General features: G+C 43.3%; 1 protein-coding gene across 4 annotated transcripts in view; it reads left to right on the top strand.

Annotated features, from left to right (window-relative positions):
• Adamtsl3 (ADAMTS like 3) overlaps positions 1–25,679 on the top strand; it is a 296,131-nt gene that overhangs the window by 172,053 nt on the left and 98,399 nt on the right. For all 4 annotated transcript variants that reach the window (XR_008212849.1, XM_052712357.1, XM_052712358.1 and 1 more), the window contains exons 10-13: positions 11,324–11,435; positions 16,727–16,865; positions 18,016–18,066; positions 19,047–19,251. Coding sequence is in view for 3 of the 4 variants with exons in the window: in XM_052712357.1 (XP_052568317.1) it covers positions 11,324–11,435; positions 16,727–16,865; positions 18,016–18,066; positions 19,047–19,251 (507 nt within the window). In the remaining variant the exon portion in view is untranslated. The remainder of the gene's footprint in view (positions 1–11,323; positions 11,436–16,726; positions 16,866–18,015; positions 18,067–19,046; positions 19,252–25,679) is intronic.

The raw sequence follows: 25,679 nt of genomic DNA, 5'->3' as shown, positions 1-25,679 counted from the left end.
TCATGTGGTAGCTGACCACATCTGCAGTCAGGAAGTAGAGAGAGATTAATGTCAGTGCTCAGCAAGCCTTTCCTTTGTAACTAATCAGGACCCACATCCAGGTGGGTCTTCCTGTCTCAGCCTGGTCTAGAAATTCCTTCACAGCCTTCCAGAGGCTTGTATCCTAGTTAGTGAGTTTTGATCCTTTTGATATTAATCATCACACAAAACCCCATGAAACTTCAAAAAACACTATACTATTTGTTTTCAATGCATTAATTTGACAAAGGATGTTTTATGGAGACACTGGTTGTGCTACCAGAGAGACATGTAGAGGTTTGATTAAACCTGTGAACTGATCTTCATCCCGAGGTTCTGACTTCAGCCTACAGTGTGATCAGCCAAGGGTGAGCCTGCACAGCTCTGCTTTGTGTGGGAACATCCCTTGGCTGGGGTCCTAGACTGTGTGCTTGCGTGTGTAGTGAAGGGAGCTGAGCAGAAGCATGCAGTCACCCCTCCCTGCTTCCTGCCTGTGAATGTGATGTGACCAGCCGCTTCAAGCTGCGTCCTCCTTGTCTTGCCCAGCGAGACAGATGGCACTCTGGAACTGTGACCCAGGACAAACCCTTTCTCCCTGAGTCCCTTTTGTCCGTGTTTTAATCACAGCAGCAGGAACGAAAACTAAGACAATGATCAATGCTGGAAAACGAAGAGATTTTTTTCTTAAATATAAAAATATCAGTTGTTAGTTTTTTTTTCCTGCCCTTAAAGTGGAAGGGAGCTGATGAGTAGCTGGCTTGTTCTATGTCAAGGAGGTTGTGGCTTCACTTTCTTGCTTGTGGTAGTTTACACTCTTCCCCAGTTGCATCCTTCACATTGCATGAAAGGAACAGGTGTCTGCTGCCATTCACCCTGCTCCACGCGTCTTTATCATCTGCCTAGCTTCCATGGGTATCTGTGACTTCTGTGTGAGATCCTGAAAGCACCAACCCCAAGTTCTTCTCGGATAGTCACATTGCCCAGAGATCTGGATGGGGCCATGATGATCATCTCTTCTCTCTCTAAGCTCTTACTACAGCATGGATTCTATACTTTCCTTGTAGTGCTGCTGTTTGGCTCTCTCTCACACACACGGACACAATACTTTTTTCTTTTAATTGCTCAGAGAACCGATATTCTTACTGAGTCAGTACCAGAGGGCTCTGGCCGAGCAAGAGACGCTGATTGAGTCGGGGAGCTATCCACAGAGATTAGTATTTCAGGATAGTGGTTATGGTATCAGCACAGACCGAGCTTGAAGGGACCCTGTTGATTCTTTGTATATGATCACACATCCTCATGAGCTACGTATTGCTTGGCGTGTGGGTGCATGTGTGTGCTCATGCACACAGAAGCTGGAAGTCCACCTGGCTGTTGCTCCTTCGGAGCTATCTACCTTGTGTTTTATGACAGTCTTTCATTGCAATCCAGGTTCACTGATTAGGCTAGGCTGTCAGTCTGTGAACACAGAGGCTCTCCTGTCCTGCCTCTCCAATGCTGGGATTACAGGTGTGTACCAGCTTTTGCTTTAAATGCAGGCACTGGGTATCAGACTCAGGTCCTTGTATGGTGGGCATTCTACCAACTGAGTTGTCTCCCCAGCCAACAAACCATTTCTATAGGATATGTATATGCGCATGGACCATTGTGTGTGTGTGTGTGTGTGTGTGTGTGTGTGTGTGTGTGTGTGTGTGTGTGTGCATATCTTTGTAATACTGAGGAACACATCAGAAAGTGAAACCACAGTAACCATTGCAGAGGGGACATGTTTGGGGAAAGTGGCCTCAGGTACATTTATCATATATGATTCTTAAAATCATTTTTAATACTATGTATCCACACATCACTTGCACAGATAAAGATTATTTCTGACGTTCTTAACCAGATGGACACTTACCTCCTGACAGAGTGCGACGTGACAGCACGCTCTCTGCACTCTGATTTAGCAGCCCCCTCATCCCCCTGTCTCCGAACCCTGGCTCTTTGAGACTGAATAAACAGCTCTGGATTTCAGCTTCAGTGTCTGGAGGGCTTTGGGGCCCTCAAGACCGAAAGGGTTGTTTAAAAACATAGTTATCAAAGCGGGTGTTACACACAGCTAACTGTGTACAAACAGAATGTCATTTCCATGCCTACAGCCATTTTCTTCCACGGCTGTGGGGTGCTTGGTGGGAGAGGACCTGGCAAAGTTGGAGACACTTAAAGTGAAGTCAGAATGGCTCTGATGTTGTTTTTCTCTGACTTGGGAGCTTGTCCAAATACTGTGGGTTTCTAGGAAATATTCTTTTCCATCAGTTACTTTTTTTTTTCATTCAGAACAGTGTGGTGTAGCCCAGCTGTGCTGTGGCTGAGGTAAGGAACTCTGCTTACATCCATCTCTTTCTGGACCATCACACGATCAAGCAACACCTGGACTTTGCTTAGAGGGTGGGGTAAGAGTCCACCTGGGGTTCCTGATGACGGTCCCCTGCATTTCACTGTACCCCTTCCCATCTCACTCAGTGAGGAACATCTGGTATAAAGATGGTTCCACCTAAAACAGAACTCTGAGGCAGGGGGGCCCAGGCCACCTCCTCTAGGCTACTGCCAGCACAGTTGAGGGTGTTCTGGGCTACGTTTGTCTTCATAGTTTATGTCATAGATTTTATAAATGTGGGGCTTTTACTAAATGAGCTGTTGAAAACTATTGTAATTTTACATGTAACGTATACTTCACCAGGAGAAAAGAAAAATTCTGGTCTTTATTCTTTAAGAAACCCTATTTTCAGAGCTAGATTGTCCCTGGGAACTGTGCTTTTCCTTCTTTCTGTGGGCTTCTCACTGTATAATCTTGTTTTCCTGAAGAACACTTTCTCATGGTGGCTCCTGTCCCATCTCTGTGGCAATGGGGTGATTTACCCTGGAGCACAGGATTCTGCTCCTGCAATATGTGTACCTGGCCACCAGTGGGCAGTAGATACAGTAGAAACAGTCCTTGCTGTTTGGGGCAGTTGTTGACTGATGAGCACTGGTTACCCGGTGGGAAATTACCTAACATTGGCATCTGTGACTAAATGTTTGGCAATATCAAGTTGGAGTGCATTTCACTGAAATAAAATCAAATGACTCTGAGGAAGATATGTGTTTCTGTGGTGGAAGCCTCTCGGGGAAACATACACCCATTGTCAGGGGAGAGAAAAAAACCATTTGTTTTCTTTTTTTACCTGGAATTTACCCTCTGCAAGCTGTCATTTGGGGGGAGTCATTTTTGCTCAATTCAGATATTTGTTCCTCTAGGTAAACACTTTCTGGTTGCTTTTCCATTCGTCCTCAACCATGCAGTCTGTCTCCAGTTTCTTTGGAGGCCACTCCGTTATCTCGATGCTGTCTACTCACACTGTTTTGCTTGTCTAGAGAATTCTGATAGCATATCTAATTGCCTGTTTTCCTTTCTGTCATGGCCTCACAGTGTGGTGGCAGCAGCAGTGAAATCCACATATTTCCAGGTGCTTTAGAACATGTGTGTGTGTGTGCGCGCATGTGAGTGTGTGTGTGTGTGTGTGTGTGTTAGAACACAGCAGGGGCAGGGTGTGTGTGTGTGTGTGTGTGTGTGTGTGTGCGCGCGCGTGTGTGTGTGTGTGTGTGTGAGAGAGAGAGAGTGTGTGTGTGTGCACGCATGTGTGTTAGGGCCAGTACCTGCCTAGGGTTCTTGATGGTCCAGTAACAGAATACCACAGATGGAGTGTGTGCACAAGGGTGGAGACTGCCTTACAGTTCTGGAGCTGTAATATGTAAAGCAAAGGTATGGGTGGGATTGGCTCTTTCTGAGGGGTGAGAGGGAGGACCTGCTTCATGTTCCTCTCTCCTCCTTCATCATCACTCACCAAGTCATGTTATTCCCCCCACACACACACCCACACACCTCCGGCCCCCACCACCACCGTGCACACCTGCCTTCATAGCCGGCCCTTTCCATAAGAACACAGGCACTCTGGGCTCAGGCCCAGTCTGACAACCCCTATCAACAACATGGCATCTGCAGAGAGCCCGTTTCCAAGTCAGATCACAGTCTGAGGCTCTGCGGGCTGAGACTTCAGTTTTGTTTCTTGGGGGACACAGGGAAGGAATTTCAATTATTTCATCACGTCCTCAATCTAGAGCCCATTTCCCCTACACCTTTGCTGCTGATCACAAAGGTGGAGCCTTGCGAAGAGCCTCACCTGCTCCTCTGATGTGGCCTGCTGAGGTCCATTTCTTCATGAAAGCGGTTCAGCCAGGGCATGCTAGTTCATGTCTGTAATCAGGTGGCTGAGGCAGGAGGATCACAAATTTGAGACTAGCCTAGGCTACATAGTGAGATTTGTCTCAAATTAATAAATGCTTGCCACCAAGCCTGACAATCTGAATCCAATTTCTGGTACCCACTAGCTCCTTTGATGGTCACATAAGTGCCGAGGCACAAGTGTGCTCACACATATATGCACGAGTGTGCTCAGACATATACGCATGAGTGTGCTCACATATATATGCACCTATACACCAGTAAATAAATGCCAAATAAACCTGTTTACAGCATTAACGTTAGAGTGTGACTCCTAAGGGTTATTATTTTTTTGCTAGTTTAGTTTGAAATTTTGATTTGAAAGTTAGGTTTGATGGAGAGAGATATTTCTAAATGAATTTCATTCCTATAGCTTTTCAAAGACAGGGACGAGGACTAAATCATAGTTCTTCTTCTGTGAAATAGTGAGAATACACCTTCCCCAGGTTAGGCTCAGCTGTAAGCTGTGCAAAGCCTGTCCACCCCCTCTCTCCCCTTTCCTCTGTGGGTGTAGGAAGGGGTTTGCCAAAAGGGCAGGTGGGAGGGGACAGACAGACAGACTGTGATGGCAGGGTCAGGTAGAAGGAGATGGACAGACAGACTATGATGGCAGGGTCAGCTGGGAGGGGATGGACAGACAGACTGTGATGGCAGGGTTTGCTGGGAGGGGGTAGATAGAGACACCGTAATAGTAGGGCTTTCCACAGAAGGAAAGCAAGCAGGTGTCAAGGAGAGTCAAAGGTAGGAAATGGCTTTTATTATATTTCTTATGTAGAACCTCAAAATGAAAATGCCCGTTAGGGTGGCCATCTCCGTCAGCAACAACCCAGGAACTCCACATCAGAATGAAACATCAAATCATAAAGTGTTCAGTCTCAGCAGGACCCAGGTAGAACCCCTGTGTCTCCCAGGTACTTTGGACAATGTCTAGAAAATAATTTGTGTAAGGACCCTGCCACACCCAGACACCCAGATCCCCTGATGACTGAGTCTGTTCTGTACATTTGCAGATTTTCTCTGCATCTCTTCTCAGGTACCTTAATCCCTCCCTGCAGCCCGCACAACAAGCTCACACTTGTTGGAGGAAAACAGATGGGTTGAGTCATTTTTTAAAAAAAATCATGTAATTAAAAAGAGTGTACTTGATAGTTTTATCAAAACTTATTCCTACAAAGATCTTATTAAATGGAATGTCTGTCTACAAAGAAACATTGCTCATTTTTATTATTTCTCTTTGACATATGAAGTAGATTTTAATAATCATGTTTTTATCAAGTTGGTATTTTCGACTTAATGTTAACAGATTCGTGGGGTCATTTAATTTTTTTGTTTGCTTGTTTTTTATTTTTATTTTTTGAGACAGGGTTTCTCTGTGTACCCTTGGCTGTCCTGGAAATTGCTTTGTACACCAGGCTGGCTTCAAACTCAGAGATCTGCCTGCCTCTGCCTCCCGAGTGGTGGGATTAAAGGCGTGCGCCACCACCATGGGCTTGAGTTTCTTTTTTTAAAATTTTTATTACATTTTAATTTCTCGTCTGTGGAGGGAGGCCACAGGTGGGGACATGTGGAGGGCAGAGGACAATTGGCATGAGGTAGTTTTCTCCTTCCACTGTGTGAGTCCTAGGGATGAACCCAGGCTTCCAAGTTTGTCATCTGCTGGCTGACCCATCACCATTACCCCCATGCAAGCTTTTTCAGTGAAGAGCCAGTGCTCTCTAGGGAGCTTACTGTTCTTTCACCCTCTGTTTTCTGTTTGTTTGTTTTTGCTTACTGTGTGGCTACAAATGGTCCTTAATTCCTCACCCTTCCTCCCTCACCTCTCAGCTGCTCCCTTTTGGGTCACAGCCCCAGCACCTCCTCACCCTCACAGCCATCTAAGAGACTGGCTAACATTGGCTCCCTGCCGTGCTGATATTTTCAGTTTGAAGTACGGTGGAGGCATCCAGGGGACTGAGTGAGTATAGAAATCCTAGGGAACCATGGCCCCGGGGAGCATTTTTTTTTTTATTACCATGTTTCTCTTAAGATATAAAATCCATTTTCTCTGCTTGTTACAACAGCCAAAACAAAACCAAGAAAGTAACAACGTAACACAAAGCCCATCTCAACCACTCTTAATCTACTTTCAATTCCGCTCCTGTTGGGCAGATCTATCTACTTAGGATGGGGGAGGGGGCGTGGCTTAAATAGGGAAGGCGGCAGCTTCAAGTTCATTCACATATACCATGGGGACACATGGCATTTGGCGGTACCTGATGTGTTTCTCAGGGCCCCTTCTTCTCCCCTGGGTGGGAAGAGTTCCTGAAGGGAGGACCAGAGCAGTTAATGAGGAGCAGACTAAATGAGGCAGGTGGAGAGCTGTCACCTCTCCTGGAGTCCTCTGTGCATTTTCTCGTGACATGGAACTCAGAGTTATCAGATGGGAATGACCTTGCAGAAGGAGTTGTGCATCTGAAGACTGGGGAAGAAGCACACACTGTTCTCTTGAAGAACTGGAGAGTAACAGGCTATGGAAAAATTGTGTGGTTCCTTGCAGCCCCTGGCATCTATTAGAGGTTAGTAGGCATGGGATTTTTAAGTAAGCATGTGCCTAAGCATTTCGGAACATGCTTGCGATATCATTAATTAAGAGGCAGAGGCAGGAGGACTGAGAGTTTGAGGCTAACTTGGATCATAGTGTAAGTTCCAAAGCAGTCTGGGCTATAGAATAAGACCTGTCAAAAAGGAATAGAGTAGAGTAGAATAGAGTAGAGTAGAGTAGAGTAGAGTAGAGTAGAGTAAAGTAGAGTAGAGTAGAGTAGAGTAGAGTAGAGTAGAATAGAATAGAGTAGAGTAGAGTAGAGTAGAGTAGAGTAGAATAGAGTAGAGTAGAGTAGAGTAGAATAGAGTAGAGTAGAGTAGAGTAGAATAGAATAGAGTAGAGTAGAATAGAATAGAGTAGAGTAGAGTAGAGTAGAATAGAGTAGAGTAGAGTAGAGTAGAGTAGAGTAGAGTAGAGTAGAATAGAGTAGAGTAGAATAGAGTAGAGTAGAATAGAGTAGAGTAGAGTAGAGTAGAGTAGAGTAGAATAGAGTAGAGTAGAGTAGAGTAGAGTAGAGTAGAATAGAGTAGAGTAGAGTAGAGTAGAATAGAGTAGAGTAGAGTAGAATAGAGTAGAGTAGAATAGAGTAGAGTAGAGTAGAGTAGAGTAGAGTAGAGTAGAGTAGAGTAGAATAGAGTAGAGTAGAATAGAGTAGAGTAGAGTAGAGTAGAGTAGAGTAGAGTAGAGTAGAGTAGAATAGAGTAGAGTAGAATAGAGTAGAGTAGAGTAGAGTAGAGTAGAGTAGAGTAGAGTAGAATAGAGTAGAGTAGAGTAGAGTAGAATTTATTGACTCCTTGTCTAATTTTTTGTTTTGCTCTACTCATCCAGAAAGTATCTCTGATGTGTCTAGACACTAATTTTTAGTTGTGCTGGTCAACTTTTTTTCTTAGTTTCACTTTTCTTTCTGTTTATATACATTTTTACCTTTGTTATTTTCTTCTACAGATTATTTTTATGTTGTGTCTTGAGTTTCTAGAGCTGATTTTTTTTCCTGAGACAAGGATTCTCTCTGTAGCCATGGCTGTCCTGGAACTCACTCTATAGAACAGGTTGGGCTTGAACTCAGAGAGATCTGCCTGTGCCTTCCAAGTGCTAGAATTGAAGACGTAGAACTGAATTCTTAATTCACTTCATGTTTAGAGTTTCCTCCATTGTTACTTTTCCTATATAGGTCTTAACTTGTTGGCAGTGTGGCATATCCATCTTTACTGCCTGTTTGTGTTGTGGCATAGATATCTTTACTGCCTGTTTACAATGTGCATGCCCATCTTTATCATCTGTTGGCAGTGTGGCATGCCCATCTTTGCTACCTGTTTGTGGTGTGACAGACCCTTGGTGCTGTTTGTGTCCAAGATAAGAAATCTTTGCTTTGTCCCAGTCATGAAGACATTCTTCTGTGTTGCTTCATGGGGCCTTGATGTTTTGCCTTTCCCCCCGAACGTAGCTTTGTCTATTCTGTGAAATTCAATTAGTATTTCTTTCAGTGTGACTACCCCATTGACATGGGGCCACTGCATGGGGAACAGCCCCTCTCCCCAAACCCTAAATCCAGAGGCCACTCTGCAGGTGTCCTGAGGGATTTTGTTTCATGGGGACAGTTATTCCAATACCATTGTGATTTATCTACACTGTGTTCCAGTTAAGTCCTAATATCTGTGCTGAAGACTCTAGCTGTGTTTTTGAAGATGGTCCTTGATATTCCTGATTCCACATTTCCCTGTCAGGCTTGAAGTCAGTTTGTATAAAACTCCTTGGAGGAGGTGGAGGTGGGGACTGAGGGGTGGATATGACCTAAAATATATTGTATTCATGCATGAAATCCCCAAAGAATAAATTTTAAGAATTAAATATAAATTAATAAACTCAGATGATTTTTCCAAACAAACAAACAAACAAACAAACAGAATTCTTTGGATTTGTTAAGCAGTGTAAATCAGCAGCTTCCAATGCTGGCCTTGCTAATCCATAAATACAGTGTCTCCACACTTTTGTCTGGTTACTTAAAGTTTCTCTTGGTATTTGTGATTTCTAGCACGTGTGTCTCACCTGTCTTGAATTACACTTATCTCCAGTGTTGGTTGTTTTGATGTTTTATAAATATCTCTTCCCCCTTCTTTCTATACATCTGTGTCTAGTGGGTGAAAATCCAACAGACTTTTATACCTCATTATGCTCTAGCCGTAGTCACGTATCCACGCTAGTCATTTGTGTGTTCTTTTGAAGTGTACCTGTATAGATTGCGACATCTGTACAATGACAGATTTCCTTCCTGTCGTGTTGTGTTTTCTTCTTATCTTGCATTATTTGCGACATGTGACATGATGTTGAGCAGAAATGGGACAGCAGCCTTCCTTCAGATGTCTGTCATTTCATGGCAGAGTTCTCTGTACACAGTTCATATGAAGCTCCTGTAGAATCTTCTGAGATCTTACCTGATGGAAGGGATTTGTTTCATAAAACTACACTGTAGTTGGAAGATTTCCTGTGTCCCAGCCTGCCAGCAGTCGGGACAAATCTCTCCCACTCGTATCCCCCAAGTAAACGCACAGAGGCTTATATTAATTATAACCACATGGCCATGGCTCAAGCCTTTTGCTAGTCAGCTCTTATATCTTAAATAGCCCATAACCATTAATATATGTATTGCCACATGGTCCGTGGCTTTACCTATGTCCCATTACATGTTGCTCCTTGGGTGGCTGGCTTGCTGGTGTCTCTTTCTCCTTCACTACACAAGTGTAGAACTTTTCAGAGCTTGCTGTGTCTTTTAAGATAATAATGGGATTTTCTCCTTTTTCCCTCTTGATCTGGTTCAAATGTTAACCCATCCATGCTTTCTATTATAAGTACCCTTCAGGCATCATTATATTTTAGGTATTATTATTTTTATTATTCATAAAACTATGTATCCTTTTATATGTCACTGGATGTGGCTTTGTATTATTTTAGATTTTGTGTTTGTTTTCAGGACAGATAGGTTTTCTTTTTAACTTTAAGTTTATGTGTGTGAGTGTTTTGCCTGCATGGATGCCTCTATATCAAGTATGTACCTGGTGCCTGTGGAGAAGAGAAGATGACATTGGATCCCCTGGAACTGGAATTATAATTCCCTTTGTGATCTGTCATGTGGATGCTGAGATTAGAACCCAGGTCCTCTAGAAGAGCAGCCAGTGCTCTTAACCTTTGAGCCATCTCTCTGGTTCTTCAGGACTGGTTGTTTGCTTCCTTGGCATGCTCTTTCCAAGTCTTGGTATTCACTTTATAAAATACTCTACAAGAGAGACTATCTATCCTGAGCCCCGAGATGTTTGGGGACCACCTTCTTCACACAGTGTTTGTCACACGCCAGCCTGGTCTGCGACTGTTCACATTTCTATCATTGTAACTGTCACCACTGTTCTGGTGGAAGCCTGCCCTTATCCTTTTACTTCTGGAACATTTGCATACACAGTAGAACAGCTAGAGACATCATTACCTCACTTCCTTGTCCCTTTACTGTGCTGAAAACACTTGTCATCTCCTCTCAGTGATTTCGAGGTATAAAGTCTTGGTGATCATATGTATATTCACATTTGGAGGGCTTCCTCTTTTGAGCTTAGCTTTTATTTTCACTCTTTTCTCTTTGTGCTGCTTCCTAAATTCATGGGGGTTTCTGTTGTTCAACCAGGGAAGAAACTAAAGAAAAACGTAGGAAGAGAGCTTGTTGTTTGAGTAAAATCACCTACAAATGAACGTAGTCCTGTCTATAACTGCTGCTTGCCCCCAGCAGTGCCCTTCCCTTTTAATTAGCTACTAGAACGTTCACATGGGACTCCACTGTATCTGTGTTCACTGCAGGTAAGTTTCCCGAGTTGTGCCCTTAGAAGAACTTCTAGAGGGGAATACTTGTGCTATTTAAAATGTTAGAATCAAAGTACATTATGGGCTTGTATGGAGATATCGTAATGAATCCTATTGCTTTGTATAATTAATACATACTAATGGAAAATTAAATACCATTTGTGTAATATCAAAGCAAAATATGAATCACTGGAGTCAAGAGTCCCAATTATATAGATGTTATAAGCAAACCCAACCCAAATTAAACCTCAGTTTCTGGTGTCATGGAAAAAGTAGAACTAATATTTCAGGAAGGAAAAATACTAAATAAGTAAGCAAACAAGTCCACGCACTGTTTTGTGAATCCATTCACAGGCATAAAGTTATATGAAAAAAAAATGACTCCAAGGTGATTAGTTAAGAATTGTCTGAACCCCTATTTGGGGTAAGTCTGAGGAGAGGCTATCCCCTCTAAAGCCCTCCTAGTCCTGTAGCTTGGCTTATTGTCATATTTGTGGGTGTTGCCTAAGATGGGCAAAGAAGGCAGGAAGAGCTGGGACTCATTGTGTGGAATGGGCCATGCCATCACCGTTCTCTCTGTCTAGACCAGGTACACTGTGGCCAAAGGCAGCGTGGTCCAGTTCTTCTTTTACCAGCCCATCAGCCATCAGTGGAGGCAGACTGACTTCTTTCCCTGCACCGTGACATGTGGCGGAGGTGAGGCACAGACTGCATTCTGGGATACCCAGAGCTGTGAGTCGGGATGCACACATGCCTGGTTGACATGACTGGAGTAGAAGGAAGTGTTTCATGTGTACTAAATTCAAGGCCCTAACAGACAGTTGAAGAAGGTTTGGAGTCCAGTGCAATCCAAGTACGCATACCCAAAATATAAAGGGTTTCAGAAGACATTGGTCTGCTTGTGTGGAGACATGATAACCTAGTGTAGATGGAGAGGCAGCCATAGCCAACACCAAAGTGACTCTTTTTCTGAGTAAGGGATTTTGAACTGGTGCCAGCCCAGGATCCCCAAGTTGCTCAGGTTCCTGGAGCATGCTGGGAGTTTCCCTGTGAGTACCAGTGACACTGGGCACTTGCAGCCTGACCAGCTGTGTACCAAGGCTTCTTTGTCACATCCCTCACAGCCTGAGAAAGCTAGTTTGGTGTTTGTTTTACACATGGCTGAGGTAGAACTCAGCAAGGGTCCCAATTCATCAGGTGGCATGGTCAGGCTCTGATTATGTTGCTCTTTTGTGCCTCCTGAACTGTCTTCTATCCCTATGTGAAGGATACATCTTGGGCAGGGTTCTGTTTGAAGAGTTAGAATACTTCTTAGCTCAGCCCAGCCACAAATCATTTCTTCCCTTAATGATTACAGAATAACACCCATTAAGAAAGCCAGGAAGAGAACAGGAGTTCTGACCTCTCTCATCCTGACTATAGGCATATTGAGGCAGACTCCTTGGGCAGTGCCAGGTTCCCATGAGCATGCAGCTCAGATCTTCCTGGACTTAAGCTTCCCCTGAAAGGAGATGCACCAGGTAGCCCAGACCCCAGTGGGAGCCTGTGTCCTTAGGAATGTAAGAGTTATAGCCTAAGATAAGTCAAGGCCCTAGAATGAAAGAAGAAAGTGAATTTTCTGAGTAGCAGCCAGTTTGTTTAGACACAGTGTGATGGACACTCAGTTATGATCTTTATAGGCATCTGTCTTAGGGTTTCTATTACTGTGATGAAATACCATGACTGAACGCAACTTGGGGAGGAAAGGGTTTATTCCACATCAGGGTCCACCATGGAAGCAGCCTGGGCAGGGACTCAAACAGGTCAGGATCCTGGAGGCAGGAGCTTATGCAGAGGCTATGGAGGAGTGCTGGTTGCTGGCTTGCTGCATTTTTACAGAACCAGGACCACCAGCCCAGGAGAGCACCACCCACAATGTGCTGGGCCCTCCCTCATCAATCACTAATTAGGAAAATACCCTACAGGCTTGCGCACATCCTGGTCTCATGGAGGCATTTTTTTTTTTCAACTGAGGCTCCCTCCACTTAGATGACTCTAGCTAGTGTCAAATTGACATAAAACTAGCCAGGACAGCATCCTTCTAAAACTCCAGCATCAGCGGACAGCATCCTTCTAAAACTCCAGCATCAGCAGTACCAACATGTAAATTCTTGGACCTGCCCCTAGCTCCTGCAGCAGCACTCCGAGGATGGTTCTGTTGTATTTCACGGGCGCCCCAGGAGTTCATGGTGCACTCTGTGTTTTGACGATGACTCTGTAAAGTCCCCTTGGCCGTCAGCTAGAGCCACAGTGGCATCACCATTTTTGACTTGTAGGTGTTACCACCACACTATTAGTAACTCAAGGAATTTTCTTTAAATGGGTGATTTTAAAACTGAAGCATATTTAGAAAAATAACTTAGTCATAACACCCGACATAGGAAATGATTGTCTCTGGCCACACAGAGCACAACAACAGGGAAAACAGAACTGTAGTAGAAAATTACTAACTTCCTGCCAACTTGAACCTTCTCTGGGATTATTGTGAATTTCTGGTTTTTGTCAGACACCAAACACAGTTCTTGCCTGCTTGTTTGTTTTTTTTTTTTTTTGACAAAGGTCTCCTGTAGGTCAGGCTCACCTCAAACTTGCTATGTAGCAAGGGACTTTGAACTTCTGGTCCTTCTACATCTATCTACCAAGCACTGGATGATAGGCATGCTCCACGATGGTCAATTTGTGCAGGACTGGAGGTTGAACCCAGGGCTTTGTGCATGCTAAATCAGCGTGCTACCAACGAAGCTACATCAGCTGAGACAAACAATTTTATAGGAGACAAAAGCTCCTTTAGATCTTCTAGTCAGTGACTCTGCACCAGGCTCCAAGGAAACACAGAATCCCTGAGCTCTCCCCAAGGCTATGGAGGAGAAACACTATTAGGAATAGAAACTCTGAGTTGGATAAACCTGGGCCTTAGTGAGCCAATCCTGTTCTCTGACATTTGCATGCCAAGGTCACAGCCAGGGGCAGCCAGCCTTGGGGCGGGTGATGCCACTCAGTGGTAGAATATTTGCCTGGTGGGCACAGTCTCTGGTCCCATCTTATCCACCACAAAAAGGGCAGCCTGGCCTAGTGCGCTAGGCGGGATGGTGGAGATCCGGGATCAGACTCACTCGTCTGTCTCTCTTTGAGCCTCTGCCTCTCGTCTGTTGGCAGGACTCTCTTCTCCCGACGGCACTTTGTATAGCACAGTGATGATACATGCCGAGGGATGTGGTGTGGCACCTGGCACCTTCAGAGTCATCTGCTGTATCCAAAGCTAAAATGGTCACAGAGGCCCCTCCCTTCCCCCACAGTCTCAGGCACACTGGTTCTGACTGTGCATGACTCAAAGGACACTGAGGAGAGCTCCTGAGAGAGTGGGACAGTGTAGTATGTTGAGTCCTACATCCTTGGGTAGGTAGGTCACAGGTCCAGGAAGACAACAGTACCTCTTGGGTCCCCAAATGATGGATCACAAAGAGATAGTGGGGGCTTTTTAATTCTTTCTCTGCAGAGAAACAGGCTTCCCTTTCTTACTTATTCCTGGCCTCTCACACATAGTTTTTCAGAGACACACACTTCCGTTTGGACTCATAAAACCAAGGAGAAGCCCTTCACTCCAGGGGAGACATTTTACAATAGGTTTCGGTGTGGTTCCATTGATCAGATTCTTGGGAGCGCTGTATTCCATACTTCGATGCCCCTGGAAAGGCAGCCCATCCTTGTGGAAGCATGAGTGGACACAGGGGCACCTCCCAGTGAGATCAGCCCCAATGGGAGGGCGGCAGAAGAACACAGAGAGGCCTCTGGGGCTGCCTGCCCTCTCCCACCCACTGGCAGGATGTCAATGCATTTGTTCACAATATCGAAAGACAATCTGCCTTATTTCTTTACTCTTGGTAATCTCTAAACTGCAATAAAATTAAAGAGGAAAATGAATTCTCTCCCTCAAATTATAAACACCTGTATGCCCCCTATCAAGTCACTTTAGAAGAATGTTTCCACTTAGGACATAGGCTTTTGTCTGATTCAAGGAACCGTAATCTTATTCTGTATTTGTTTGGGGGAAATAAAAGTACACACATCAAACCCATACAGAACTCACTGCCAAATTTTAATTATATTAGCAATCAAACCTATGTGATTGTATGAATGGCATGCCAGAGATTTTTGGATAATGAAGAAAATTAGTTGGTTGGTCTCGGAGGCACCGATGGTCCTGGAAGGACTGCCTGCCCTCGTCTGTAATTATCCACGGGATACACTCGAGATGGTCTGGGAAGGCTCTGAGGTTGCCATGGCCATCTGATAGTGTGGTCTTTCTGGCAGACACTGGCACCGCAGTGACATTTTATTGACGCCATTTGCATTTCCATTCTTGTGGTTTCAACTTTGTGTAATGTGTGCCAGTCGGTCCTCTGGTCCTCTGAGGTCATCTAACGTCCAAGCCATGTCTTGTAGAAAGCTGCTTGGCGGTTTACAAAGCCAGATTCCTCTAAGCAATCAGGACTTGAGATATATTTTTAGACCTTTAGACCAGTTGGCAGACATTGAGAGATTAGCTTCAGTGTTATTTTTTTTAATTTTATAAAGCTCATTCTAGCTTTGAAAAATTGCCTTTAAAAAAAAAAACAGTTAACATGACATTTTTATAATAACAGGAAAGCTGGAGTCAGAGCTCTTAGGAAAGGAAAGGGTCCTGTCTTGAGTTATTTTTTTTAGGTTTACTATGCTCAATACCTTGGAATGTTCGCTTTCCTCAAAGGAAAAAAAAAAAAAAAAAGGTCGGCATTGGATTTACTAAAATCAGGAGTGCATCCTCACTCCTTCCCCTTTGAAGCCTGTGTGGTAGAGGAGGTAGGGAGATTGTTTGTGAATGCCTCCACTGACAATGCTAATTCCCCAGGCAGCAAGATTATTGGCATTGAAGATGCCCTGGCTACCTCAGGAGAGCAGATGAGTAAACAACAGAGGCAAATAGTGGACTATTGTGAAAGACGTGCTCATATTCAGTTCTCAAAACATGCTGTAGACTTTACAGTGTGGAGAAAAAAAACTTAACAAGTGGAAAATAGGCCAAGATTCAAAACAGTTAAAACATCATCAGTGCTGGGGGTCTGGGTCAAGGACACAGAGCTTACTTGGCTTGTCCAAGGCCCTGGGTTTGATCTCATGGCACACAGATATATTTTCTAACTTTATCAAGTTTATATATTTAATCATACTTACAATATATACACATTTAATCATACTCATGTATATTATGAGTATGATACTCATGTATGAGTATGATTAAATACTATATATAAATATATTGTAAATAATATTATGTAATATATTGTATATATTATACACATAGATATATAAACTGTCAATTGAATTCAAAACATGCACCCAAACAATGTTATACAAGGCAGTTTCATACTCAAAGATATATAAATGATAAATCAGAACAGGTATCTGGGGAGAAGAAGAAGATGGGAATGGGTACTGCTGTAGGAGACTAAGGTATAACACAAGGAAACAGGCAGGAGGGAGGGGGCTACACCGTGACCAGGAATAGCCAGACAGTAACCTGAAAACCATAAAGAGCCACACTGTACCCGAGGGCAGTCTGGACAGTTCCTAAAAGGAGTCAACTGTAATGTGCACCAATAGACCGCAGTCGGTTCAAGCATGTGTGTTCGGCAGCAGGTTTTAGTTGTTTCGGAGGAATCTGAGCCTCTTGGACAGAAAGTACCCACATCCTGGGCTTCAGTTGCAGTGCCTCTGGCTTAATTACCATGAAGAGCCTGGGACCCATGTGTGGTCATTCTCGCCTGTGCTTCTGTTTGTCACAGAGCTGAATACCATAGAGACCACTGAGCTAGGTTTCCTAGAGAGGAAGACCAGCATGTGGCCTGCACCCTTGCCAAGCAGATGCACGGCTGATACAGCTTTCATCCCTTCCTCTCATACACCTTTAGGTTATCAGCTCAACTCTGCTGAGTGCATGGACATCCGTTTGAAAAGGGTGGTGCCTGACCACTATTGCCATTACTACCCAGAAAATGTGAAGCCCAAACCAAAGCTGAAGGAATGCAGCATGGATCCTTGCCCATCGAGGTTAGTACAATTGCCCACGCTTTTCAAAGAAACAATTCAACTCCAATTGGGACACAGTGGTTCCTTCACACTTCCTGTTCATGACTTTTGATTGTGTCCCAGTGACAGATCACATTTATAACCACAGGTCATGGGAACTAAGACACATTTGCTGATCTGGTTCCTCGAGCTAGCTCTCTCTTGTCATGGGATTATGTATCCCTAAGATCTTTCCAATGAAGCCTTTTGGGCAATTCTTGCAAATACATACATCAAAGATCCATATGTATATGTCTATGCCAGAATTCCATACATAGTCCATCTGTCAGTCACAAATATCTCCCACTCACTATTTTAGGCTTTAAACTGGGTCACCCATTACATCTTGGCTTTTTAAGTGTTCACATTTAACTCCGTATAAATAATGCATTGTGCAAGGAAGCAAGCAGTTTTCATGCCAAAGCAGAGAGGCTATGCAGAAATTATCCTACTGCATAATTTAGTACCTGCTGACTTGGATTGTCTGGGCAAGTTTCCTGGCTTTCCTACAGTATCTTAAAATATCAGCCCAATATCAATCTCCTGGATCCTCCAGCTTCCGTCCAGGCAGCCAAGGCCACAGTGTGCAAGTGGGAAAAGCAGCCTTGCCCGTGGCTCACATTTCCTGTACTATAATGCCCATTTTCTGTAATCCTGCTTGGACATCACTATTAACAGAGACCTCTCAAAGGACAGAGTCTGGAAGCAGAGTGGTTCTCTGAAGACTTGGCCAACACAACAGTGTGTTCGTAGCATTAATACATTACATTAGTATAGTGATGTTTAAAATGAAATAATAGACTTATCTAGATGAGGAGGTTTTTTTTTTCCTTTGATTAATATGCCATTAGTTCTTTTTATATTCAACTGGAGATGGCCTGCATGAGTGTTTCTCTTAAAACCTGAGGAGATGCTGTCTGAATTTTGGTTGAGTGGCCAATGAGCCACATGGCATTTTCAGGTTTTCAATTTTAAAGATTTCTGTCTTGTGGGATATCAAATACAGGCTAGTCAATTAACAAATGTTAATGTTCATTGAATTGGAAACGATATTTTCTCAATGAACCTGTATTAGTGAATGACCACATGTGGTGAATTTAGAAAGTTATTTCCACTCTGGTTTCCTTTGCAGTGATGGATTTAAAGAGATCATGCCCTATGACCATTTTCAACCTCTCCCTCGGTGAGTTAAACATTCCCTTCCTTTTATAATGAATTCCAAGTGTTTTGAAGGAATACTTATTGTCCCTATTAAAAGACAACAAATGATAAGAAAGAGGTATCTAAGAATTAGATGAAATGAACTGCCTTTGAAAAGTTGTATGTAGAGTGTTATTGCCCATTGCCAGGGACATCAAGCTTATCTTGAACAGATATAAAAAAAAATTAGAGCAGTGGTTCTCAACCTTCAATACTTTAGTATAGTCCTCATGTATTATTTTCGTTGCTACTTCGCAACTGTAGTTTTGCTGTTATGCATCATCATGTAAATATCTGATATGCAGGATATCTGATATCTGACCCCTGTGAAAGGGTCGTTTGACCACCTACAGGTTGAGAATCACTGAACATTGCTCAGACACTTGAATCCTCTTGGATAGCTGGATGACTAGTATCCCTTCCCTCCACTTTGTTTCCTTCCTTTTTTTCTTGCTGTTTTGTTGAAACAGGATCTCATGTGGTCCAGGCTGGCCTTGGATTCTCTATGTAGCTGAAGTTGCCTCAAATTCTTGATCTTCCTGCCTTTACCTTCCAAGTGTTAGAACTATAGACATGTGACACCATGACCAAATAGTGTGGTTCTTTTGATTTTGACAGTCTATGATTCTCAGTAATATGGTCCATTAGTACTTTTTAATTGAGAAACAATTTAAAGACCCTTTCACACTCTATATTCTAATTAACTCAATCTTCATAATGGTCCTTTGAAGGCTAACTGAGGTGGGTATATTTTTCCCATCCTATAGAAAACTCATGTTCAGAGAAGGTGAGTTCCTTGTAACTGTAGTTAAGATTCAAGTCCTAGGAGACTTGAGTCTTGTATTCTTTCATTAGAGCCATGACATGATACTATGATGTCACCCTTTTTGAAAGCCCTTGCATACTTGAAACAAACAAGCATACATCAAATAAATAATGTAATTTTCTTTGTTTGCTTTTGAGCTGGGAACATAATCCTTGGACTGCATGTTCGGTGTCCTGTGGAGGAGGGATTCAGAGACGGAGTTTTGTGTGTGTAGAGGAATCTATGCACGCAGAGATACTCCAAGTAGAAGAATGGAAGTGCATGTATGCACCCAAGCCCAAGGTGATGCAAACTTGCAACCTGTTTGATTGCCCCAAGTGGGTTGCCATGGAGTGGTCTCAGGTGAGATTTGACAACATGACACTTTTATTAAATATGAGGTTTTAATGACTATTTGCTATGTGTCTGAAATTTTACTAGATATCATGATTTAGAAAAGTTGTATATAAGGGGCTGAGGAAACGGTTCAGTGGATAAAATACTTACCATGCGTCTTAGTTAGAGGTTTATTATTGTGAAGAGACATCATGACCATGGCAACTCTTATATAGGAAAACATTTCATTGGGGCTGGCTTATAGATCAGAGGTTTAGACCATTATCATCATGGTGGGAAGCATGGAGACATGCAGGCAGACATGGCACTGGAGAGGTAGCTGAGAGTTCTACATCTGGATTTGTAGGCAGCAGGAAGTGACAGTGACACTGGGTGTGGCTTAAGCATCTGAGATCACAAAGCCTGCCCCCAGTGACCACTTCCTCCAACAAGGCCACACCTCCTAATAGTGCCACTCCCTATGGGTCTATAGGGACCATTTTCTTTCAAACCACTACATTCCACTCCCTGGCCCCCATAGGCTTGTAGGCACATCATAATACAAAAATGTATTAAGTCCAACTTCAGAAGTCCCCATTCTCTATCACAGTCTCAACATTTAAAAGTCGAAAGTTCAAAGTCTCTTCTGAGACTCATGAAATCTCTCAACTGTAATTTCCTATAAAATCAAAATAAATAGCAGATCACGTACTTCCAACATATAATGGCACAGGATATGCATTACTGTTCCAAAAGGGAGGAAAGGGTACATAGTGAGTAAATATTGGACCAAAGCAAGACCAAAAACCAGCTGGGCAAGCTCTAAACTCTGCATCTCCATGTCTGATGTCAAAACTCTCTTCAGATCTCCAACTCCTTTCAGCTTTGTTGACTGCAGCACACTTCTTTCTCTTGGGCTGGTTCCAGTCCCTGTTAGCAGCTCTCCTTGGCAAGTATCCCACTGTTCTGGCACCTCTAACATTTTGGGGTCTCCAAGACAACCCAAGCTTCGCTTTCACAGCTTCACACAATGGCCTCTTTAGGCCTCCATTCAGGGACACCCCTGACACATGCCTGGCCTCGGCAACTTTCCTTAGTCACAAAGGGAGATTCCAGAATCCCTTTCTTTTATCTTTGACTCTAACGCCAGAACCAAGGGGCTGGCCGCCAAGTCCTGCTGCTTACTGGGAATGGACTGTGGACCCCCTCATACAATTACATCTTCACCAGCTTTCTGTTGTTGATGGTTTTCTTAACTGCCTAAACTTGGCTGTCTTGGAACTCATTCTGTAAACCAAACTGACCTCAAACTCAAGAGATCCCCCAGCCTCTGCCTTCCTAGTGCTGGGATTAAAAGTGTACAGCACCACATCCTGCTATAAGCTTTTCTTTAATTCCTTTACACAAATTGGAAGCTTAGTTGGTTGGGATTTTGTCCCAAGTTACCATTTCTTTTATTGCATTTAACATCAGGCTTTTATTTAATCTGTTTATCTCCTTGAACACAGGATGTAGCTCCGTTCTACTCCTGGTGCTCCTTTTCTCTTTGAATTGTACATTTTGTATTTTTCCTTTCTCGGCTTGCTCCTTTTCATTACAGATCTTCATAAGAGTGAACACTAGTAACCACACAACAGAGTCAATACTAGGCTGTTTTGAGATTTCTTTTGCTAATGCAACTAATGCAAAACTATTCAATTTACCCTCAGGTGGACTTTTTCACACAAGAGTAAAAAAAATATTCACCAAAATATCAAAAGAACAATCTTCAGGCCATATATTAGTATTCTTCTCCTCTGAAACCTCTTGATCCAGGTCCCCACAGTTCAAATCAGCTTTAGCACCACTGTTCTCCATGCTCCTACTAGTATGGCCCATTAGGCCCCACTTAAAGCATTAAACTGCTTTTCTAATCCAAAATCCCAAAGTCCACATTCCTACCAACAAAAGCATGCTTAGGCCTCTCATAGCAATGCCCAAATCCCTGGTACTAACTTCTGTCTTAGTGGTTCTATTGCTGTGAAGAAACATCATGACCACAGCAACTCTTACAAAGGAAAACATTTAATTGGGGCTGGCTTTAATCCATTATCACCATGGTGGAAAGCATAGAGGCATGCAGGCAAACATGGTGCTAGAGAGGTAGCTGGAGAGTTCTACATTTGGATCTGCAGGCAGCAGGAAGTGACAGTGACACTGGCCATAGTTTGAGCATCTGAGACTTCAAAACCTGTCCCCAGTAACCACTTCCTCCAACTAGGTCACATCTCCTAAGTGCCCCTCCCTTTGAACCTATGGGGGCCATTTTCTTTCAAACCACTACGCCATGCAATCATGAGGGCCAGAATTCAGATTCCCTGAAACTCATTTTAAAAAGTCAGGCAGTCCTGATGACTACCTACAACCTCAGCACTTGGGAAAGAGAGAGAGGGGATCCTGAGGCAAGATAGATAGCTAGATTAGCCAGAATCAGTGAGCTCTGGGTTCAGTGAGAGAACCTGCCTCAGTAAATGAAATAGAATATGATCAAGGACAATATTCCACATCAACTTCCTGCCTCTAAATACACATGCACATGCACACACGTGAACCATCACACATGCAAATGTGCATGCACACATACATATCACACACATAAAATAAACAAGAAAATATGCAAATAAATAATATATGTGAACACAATCCCTATATCCAAAGAGCTCTAGAAGATAGGACAACTGGAAAGTGGTCACAGGCATCAGTTCAGGTAAGGATTATTGCTATTATGGACTGTAGTACATGTGGAAGGTGCAAATGCCAAAGTTATCAGGGAGGAAGTCATTGCTGCCATTGTAAGGCTTAAGCTTCCTTGAAGAAAGTAGATTCTGAGCAAGCAAGAGCTTAGAGAGAACACAGCTGGGGCTGATGGCCAAGAAGATACTGTCAAAAAATGCAAGTATGAAATAGAGCACCTAGAAGTTGGAAAAGAGCATAGTTGTGCTGGAGAACACTGTTTTGTGGTCATCCACCACCTGTGGCTCTTGAAGTCTTTCGGCCCCTTCTTCCACAGTGATCCCTGAGCCTTGTGGGGAGGGGGTGTGCTATAGACATCTCTTTTAGGGCTGAACACTCTCCATAGCCACTTTTTCTCTGTGCCTTGACTGGTTGTGGATATCTATGTTAGTCATCATATACTATAAAAAGAAGCTTCCCTGATGATTATAGAGAGATTCACGGGTCTACAGGTATAATAAGTCATTAAGCACAAGAGGGCTAGCTGGGTGGTGGTGGCACATGCCTTTAATCCTAGCACTCAGAAGGCAGAGGTAGGTGGATCTGGATCTCTGAGTTAGAGGCTAGCCTGGTCTACAGAGTGAGTTCCAGGATAGCCTGGCCTGCAAAGAGAAACCCTGTCTCAAAAACAAATCAGCCAAACAAACAAACAAACAAAAAGATACAACAGGGCAGGTGTACATATGAACTCCCAGCAGTGGGGCGGCATGGACGAAGATCTTTGTAAGCTCAAACCAGACAAAATCCTAGCATGGAGTAGGGAGGTGGTCATGGAGAGTTAGTTTTCTTTAAAGTTGTGGCTATGGTTGGTCGAACATGCTCCAGAGTATGGTCACACACCCAAGAATATGGGCAGCGCTAATTGCACTTGGTGGGTGTTTTAAAAATAATGAAGACACAGAGTTGGGTGGGTATAGAATGGGGAGGGTGGGTCTGGCAGGAGTTGGTGGGAGAGAGTGACTATGCTCAAGCTAAAATGTATGAGATTCTCCAAGTACTGACAAAAATAAATATTTTTTAAAAAGACAAGATGGGCAGGTCCTGGCTCCACTGCCTGGGCGCCTCCCAAACAGTTCAAGCTAATCAACTGTCCCACTTATCCAGAGGGCCTGGTCCAGTTCCTTGGGGGCTCCTCAGCCATTGGTTCACAGTTCTTGCATTTCCACTAGTTTGGCTGTTTGTCCCTGTGCTTTTTCAAATCATGGTCTCAATATCTCTCGCTCATACAATCCCTCCTCTCTCTTGCCGACTGGGCTCTTGGAGCTCCACCTGGGGCTAGACCGTAGATCTTTGCATCCACTTCCATTAGACACTGGATGACTGGGGCCTATGCTGGGACACTTTGCTCAACCTTAGTGTAGGGAGGAGGGGACTGGACCTGCCTCAGCTGAGTCTACCAGGCTGGGCTGACTCCCCAGGGGAGACCTCCCCTTGGAGGAGGTGGGAATGGGGGGTGGATTGGGGGAGGAATGGGGGGTGGGAGAAGGAAGGATGGGGGAATCTGTGGCTGATATGTGAAATTAAGTTAATTATAATACACACACACACACACACACACACACACACACACACACACACAAAAGATGGTTCAGATGTCTGTAGATTAAGGAGAGAGCATGTTTCTAGGGACTGGAAGGTGAAGGTAGAAACCCTGACATGACGTTAGAAATGTGTCCTGATCTAGCACTTAAGAAACTGGGCACCTTTTTGAGAGAAATTGTGTTTGAAATCATTGAAGAAGACAGCCAACCATCAGGAAAGGCCTTGAGAGGAAAGTGGCCTCTTAGAAAACATGAAGAAAACAGGAAGAAGAAGAGAAGAGGGAAAATACCCCAGAGGTTTGACAAGACCTCATGTCAGATCAATTGTCTAGAGAGAGGGGAGAATTGCCTTCTAGAACAAATAAAATGCTGTTAAATTAGTGTAGATGGAAATTTCTGTCCTGCCTGGTCCTGCAGCCATTCAGTCCCAAATAAACACACAGAGGCTTATATTAATTATAAACTGTTTGACCTACTGCTTAGGCTTGTAGCTAACTAGCTCTTAGGCTTAAATTAACCCATAATTCTTGTCCATGTTTAGCCATGTGGCTTGGTACCTTTTCTCAGTCCAGCATTCTCATCTTAATTTCTCTGCATCTGGCTGGTGACTCTGTCTCTGCCTTTCCTTTTCCCAGAATTCCCCTAGTCTGGTTGCCCTACCTATACTTCCTGCCTGGCTACTGGCCAATCAGCATTTTATTAAACCAAAAGAGTGACAAATCTTTATAGTGCACAAGAGCATTATCCCACAGCAGCTTAGTCAGAGGTAAGCAATGCAATATGTTTAATCTTAGTCTCTTAATTTTCTAGAGATGAGGGTGTAATAGATTTAAGTTTCTATAGCTCTTTTGCATGGAACTATATTATGTTCACTTTAGTTAGGTATTCATCTGTGTGGTGTGTCAATTGGCATGCCGGAAAGAGAGAATGCTAGCCTCCAACTCCCAAAGACTTAGAATTTAGTTGCACCAGACATACATGCAGACAATTTTCATACAGTGGACCTCCGTAGTTGGCCATGCGTGGTGTGGCTTCGGCATGTGGTACTTTGGGGCCACAAGGTGATGAGATTCACCCCACTTGAAGGGTCCAGGAGTGCTCCAGGAAGGAGGTTGCACTTGCAGTGGGATTGGAAGACATGTGTATGGGCTGGGTAGAAAGTCACTTGGTCAGCATTGGATATCCATGCTGAGTATCAGCCTGGAGAACTTGGTTTGTGCTTTTAGGACAGGAGTATCAACTCTGCTTGCATCCAGATTCCCCCTAAAAGAAGTTTGGAAAATGACTTACTCTTTCCCCTGTATTTAGGTTGACATATGCACTTGTATGGTAAGCTTAATAGCAAAAAGTATCATTTCCTATGTGTGGTGAATGATGACATCTTAAAATAAAACTGTTATGGCATTTTAAAAACTATGTCCAGGGGACTCTAAATGTCATGGTCATTTCTGTCCCTTCTGTCTTCTGTAAATAGCAAGAATGAGCTCCTTGACTGTTTGATTTATGTAATTCTCCTCTTGAATTCACTTTCAAGCTACTCTCCCAAAAGCTCTATCCTAAAATAATGTATTTTTTCTGTTTTAAAGGCTCTTATTGATCACACTGTTCTACCATTCTCCAAGAAAATTCACCTAGTAAATAAAGTCATTTTGTTTCTTTTGGCCAGAGAGTTCTAAATGTCAATGTTCTCTTGAATTCGGTTGTTATTAAATTCCATTCCAGTGTCCAATCAAAACAATATAAATCTATTTTAAATTATGGTAAAAATATTATACATAAAAAGTAAGTTTTCATTTAAAATTAGCCTTTCTGGTAAGTGAATTGGGACTCAAAATGTTGTGCATGTATTCACTGCTAGGATGAGATGTGGAGTCAGCAATCATTTGTTATTGGTTTTATAGCATATGATATAAAGAGTTTTTCAATATCATATACATACATATATATTTCAAATTGATAAATTCAAGAGTGAGTGAATCAGTTTTCTAGAAACAGGGTCTAAGGTCTAGTCACACACTTCACTACAGAATTTGGTGGGTGCTTTCATGAATGGCAGGATGAACTAGGGATATAGCTCAGTGGTAGACCACTTGCCTAGTATGCGTGGGGTCCTATGTTTGATCCTTAATACAGAAAAAAGGG

Source organism: Peromyscus californicus, unplaced genomic scaffold, assembly GCF_007827085.1.
Source record: "Peromyscus californicus insignis strain IS unplaced genomic scaffold, ASM782708v3 Scaffold_4__1_contigs__length_199733344, whole genome shotgun sequence".
NCBI classification, from domain to species: Eukaryota; Metazoa; Chordata; class Mammalia; order Rodentia; family Cricetidae; genus Peromyscus; species Peromyscus californicus.
The sequence above is the reverse complement of the archived record's forward strand: the minus strand, read 5'-3'. Positions and strand labels throughout refer to the sequence as shown.